At 42.0% G+C, this 4,530-nt stretch overlaps 1 protein-coding gene across 1 annotated transcript; it reads right to left on the bottom strand.

Annotated features, from left to right (window-relative positions):
• Window positions 1–468: 468 nt before the first annotated feature.
• On the bottom strand, window positions 469–2,908 carry LOC306760350 (ras-related protein Rap-2a). The gene is made up of 2 exons (XM_079246162.1): window positions 2,050–2,908; window positions 469–1,463 (listed from the first exon to the last, which is right to left on the bottom strand). The coding sequence occupies exon 1, from the start codon at window positions 2,652–2,654 to the stop codon at window positions 2,103–2,105; it is 552 nt and encodes a 183-aa protein (XP_079102288.1). The 5' UTR covers window positions 2,655–2,908; the 3' UTR covers window positions 469–1,463; window positions 2,050–2,102.
• Window positions 2,909–4,530: the final 1,622 nt, after the last annotated feature.

The raw sequence follows: 4,530 nt of genomic DNA, 5'->3' as shown, positions 1-4,530 counted from the left end.
AAAAACCCCTTTCTAGTCTTTACTAAAGCCACAAGAAACAAAAGCTTTCAGAAACGTGTTCAGAACATTTTGAAGATCTGAAAAGTAATAAAACAGCAGCGTAATAGCAGCATTTCTCTATTGCAGTTCTATTTCTTGCTTGGGGAGCTTTCACATATCGATAAATCTTAGAACTTTTAGCCTTACTTCGGTTACTGTGAGTGATGAATATTTGCTTTTTAAACTAGGGCATTACTATGAGCATTTGGTTTCACCTAATATTTATGTGTACTCATACAAAATAAAGATTGTGCCGATGCCTGTTATAGTAGAATTATTGTTGAGGTAATACACTGACACAAAAAAAAACCAGCCGGTCTCTCATTTTTTTTTTTAAAAATCCCATTTGTATTAAAAATCTTTTTTTTCTTTTTAAAAACAGCCGACTGTCAAGCGGCTGATCTGAAATCAAACTTACAATCAGGTTAGATTTGTCAACGATACATCATCACGTATGCTGTTAAAAACAACAAAATAAACAGAAGAAACAGAACTCCTTTGATTTAAGTGGTCTGGAAGGTAAGTGATGTGTACTGTTATCTTGCCAAGTCGGTTCCAGTACCTGTGCATTTCAAGATATAGATTCGGCCACACCAAGCAGACACTGTAGAATGCCGTTAGTTCACAGAAGGCCAACGTAAAACATACAGAAAATCACCGTTCCAATAACAAAAGAAAAAGAAAAAAAGATTGTAGTTATCTTTTTTTAGTTTCCACCCTTACAAGATTATCCAGAAGAGTTTACTGGCTTGTGGACTGCCATGCTGAAGGGTTATTTTGGTGATATATGTAGGTTGGCACTGATTTGTTTTGGAAAGGCACTCGACACAAGGGTGATCATGTCCGCATCCCCAAATCACTTCAGTTCAGGTCTTCTCACACACTTAGGAGGAGGTGAAAAAAAAAAAGTGGCACTCGTCATGTGTACTCCACCAGATATGTGGTTTCTTCTGACTTTGAAGGGGGCGGGGGGGAATAGGACTCAGAGTGTCACAGAGCATAGCTCCACATTGGGTTAGGATGCCAAAATCTTAACCCCAGACAGTGCAGTTATTTAACAAAATATATTCTCTCTCCCTGCCTTCTTCTTGTACACAAATATCCATTTATGAGTTTCTGTAAGTGTTAGCCTCCACATTGTTGCCACTGAGGGGTTTAGCTCCAGTAAGAAGTACAGTTGGAAATGTCGAAGGGTAGTTTTGCAGAAACTCTGGATCTGAGTTGGCGTTGACATCGATGGTGGACACTGATCGTGCAGCAAAGATACTCCAAGCCAGCAGAATTCCTGAAGAGTGGACCCCTCCCTCTGTCTCAGTGGCTCCCCTCCTCCTCCCGTCCCCCTGCAGCATTCCTCCCTTCGTTTTCCTCCAAGGCCAGGGCGAGACACGAAGAAGAGCTCAACAGTACAGACTTGCTGCAACACACTGCACACACAAAGCACAAAAAAGGCTCATGAATAAACGCCAACAACTTCAAACAAAAGATAAAGGAAAGTACTTTGCTTTTAAGGCTTATTCTACCCTCTGTTCAACAAAAACCAACTTGCTGATCCCTAAATGTAGGTCATACGAGAGCATAGGAATCTCCCAACTTTTAATCTAATTCAGGAAATTACCAGTTTAGCAGCTGTTTAACAGCTTTAAAGTGTAAGCTAAAAATTTAAACCAGTAAGTTTGCAAACTTTATCAAGTCAGCCACAGCTTTGTCTTCCAGTACATGATATTAACAAGAAACTTCCTCATTCTGCATAACAAAACAATAGATTACAAGTGCACAACTACCGCATTATTTAATGGTTTTGTTTGTTTTGTTTTTTTTAATCATGAACAGATAGTGCTTAAATCTAGCCTAATTTAGCATAGATCCGGTATGAGCCTCTCCACACATGCACATGTGCTAAATGAGGAGCTCAATAGCAAGTTTACAACGAGTGTACTTGCTATGTAGCGTCGTGTCACAGTTGCCAATGCCATCTTATCATCAGCAGTTTTCAGTAGTGTCTCAACTTACCATTGCAAACTTAAAACTGAGCAAAGAATGAAACTTTATGATTGTCTTTTTCCTTAAAGAATGACACAGGACGAGCAGCAGCGGTCGTCGCCGTTTGGTGTGGAGTTATAGTTCATCTGTCGGACTATTTCTGCAAACAGTTCGTCCACCGAGCTTTTATTTTTGGCTGAAGTTTCCATGAACGGGCAGTTCCACTCGTCCGCCAGTGCCTTCCCTTCACCGGACGACACCTCCCTTTCCCCATCCAGGTCCACTTTGTTTCCAACCAGAATCATCGGCACTCTTTCGTACCTTTTCACACGAATGATCTGATCCCTCATCGGTTTGATGTCCTGAAAACTCTGCTGGTTCACTAGACTGTACACCAGAATAAAACCCTGCCCGTTTTTTATATAGAGGTCTCGCATGGAGGCGAACTGTTCGGTCCCTGCGGTGTCCAGGATCTCCAGGACGGACGGGGAAGAGTCCACCTCGATCTCCTTCCTGTAGAAATCCTCTATCGTAGGGTCATATTTCTCTATGAAAGATCCCGTCACAAACTGGACAGTCAAAGCGGATTTACCGACCCCCCCAGACCCAAGAACCACTACTTTGTACTCTCTCATGGTTCTAAAAGCAGCCGACACTCCTGCTTCCTCTCCGCTGTGAGCCCGCTAGCCGCCCTGCTGGCTTTCAAACCGCTGCGCCGCCGCCAGCAGTTTTGTACGAGCTTTTGTACGGTGGTGAAACGGGGCGTGACCGTCAGCTATCGCCTGTTCGGGAGGTGAACACAGTTGCTTCGGACCACGCTCAGCATTTGTTTTGTTGCATGCTGAGTTCCCGACGACAGCGCAGCCGGTTCTTGTCCGAGCTTCCCCCGTTTTCGTTCAAGCGGCCACCGTGCGCTGGTTGCTCTCTTTTGCAGACAAGTGGCAGAAACCTAAAGCTTCCACTTCCTGTATTGATTGCCAAAATTAAAGTACCACAACTCCCCATTTCCAGTTAAATCACCACGATTACATTTTTACTACTTGGTAAATAATTACATTAGATATTAATTTAGCTAATGTTGTTATGTCTCCGCGTATTCATGAAATACAATTTTAGTTTGAAGTAATAATTATATTATTTCGAAGGCAATTTGTTTAACTTCCGGTATTATTCTTGCTAACTTTTTAAAACTTGACACCACCACGAGTGCTCAGCGCTTCCTGTCCGCACTTAGCACGCACTTTGCGTCCTACGTCACTCAATAACTATTCTCTAGTATTTAGTTAAAGGTGCAGCCAGCCTGTTATCGCACAGTCAGCGCTGCTTCTGCCCCAAGTACCCACGCAGACCTGCCACACCTTAGTTTCGACATCAGCAGAGCCGCACTGCTTGACTCATCATGCAACTTACTGGAAGTCGAGATTTCTCTAATAAGCTTGTTACATCGCCTTAAAATGAAGTAGTCTTGTGATTTTGTCATCAGAGTTGGTCAGAAAAGTTTTAGTGTTATGCAAAGGTTAGTTTTAGGATAATTTTACAAAAACACACTAAATATTCCCGATGGGAATGTGGATTTTCTCCCCTTTAAAGGACTCTAAGTGTTCTTTAGAATGCATACACACCAGAATGACAGGAATAAATCACCCTTTCAGTGAAGCATAACCTCACATGACATATTTTGAAAGCTGTTTTTGTCAGTGTGTATATGGGCTTATTTTGTTTTTTACTGCAACCCTGAAGGCTATCAGATTCATCTTTATTTCCTCCTTCATGAACTTTGAGCCACTTTGTGTAGAAATGTGAAGCAATATGTAACTCAAAGCTGCCAGAAAGTAAAACCGTCTCTTTTAAACTGCACAAAGTCTGTGACGCAAAATCAAAGCAAAAAACCCACGTGATGACATTTCAATAAGATCAGTTATTTAGAAGGCCACTACATTTCTTTATGTGTGACTGTAAGTGTCATCATTATACTTTTATTGTAGATTACACATGAAATTATTACCGTTTCCAATCAGTGCTGAAGAAAACACCAATGGTTAAATTATAGTTAGGACATCTCCACCTTGAGGGATTGTTGGGAAAACTTAAGTCGATCAATAGAAGTTTAATTTGATCACAAATCATTACCATCATTACAGCACACACCCGCGCATTGTGCTGAGCCTCACGAGTGGAAAAATAAGTCAGTGAGTCACTGTGTCGTTGTGATTGCAGGGGATTAAAGTCATGTTCATACACCTTCCCACAGGTGGAAGCACAAGCAGGCGCAAAACAGGAATTTGACACAGATTTATTTTTGCGAGACAGCTGATAAAACATGTGGACTGAGCAATCATGTGGGTTTTCCAGGTGCCCTGGAGGGAGCCACTCCCCAAATCCCATTAAGAAACAAGCCAAAGCCTTTATGAAGACAATCAGCAGTCTTTCCCCATGGGGTGTGAGGGGGTAATGTGAGCTAAAGCCTTGTGATGTGGGCTGTCACATCTGTGAGAATAATCACCCTGAATC

The sequence above is a fragment of the Telmatherina bonti genome, assembly GCF_933228915.1.
Source record: "Telmatherina bonti genome assembly, chromosome: 9".
NCBI lineage: Eukaryota > Metazoa > Chordata > Actinopteri > Atheriniformes > Telmatherinidae > Telmatherina > Telmatherina bonti.
This window is presented reverse-complemented; position numbering and strand designations above follow the sequence as displayed.

What these genes read in the sequence shown, in the direction of transcription:
- LOC306760350 (XM_079246162.1), bottom strand. Translation starts at nt 2,654, where the DNA reads ATGAGAGAGTACAAAGTAGTGGTTCTTGGGTCTGGGGGGGTCGGTAAA.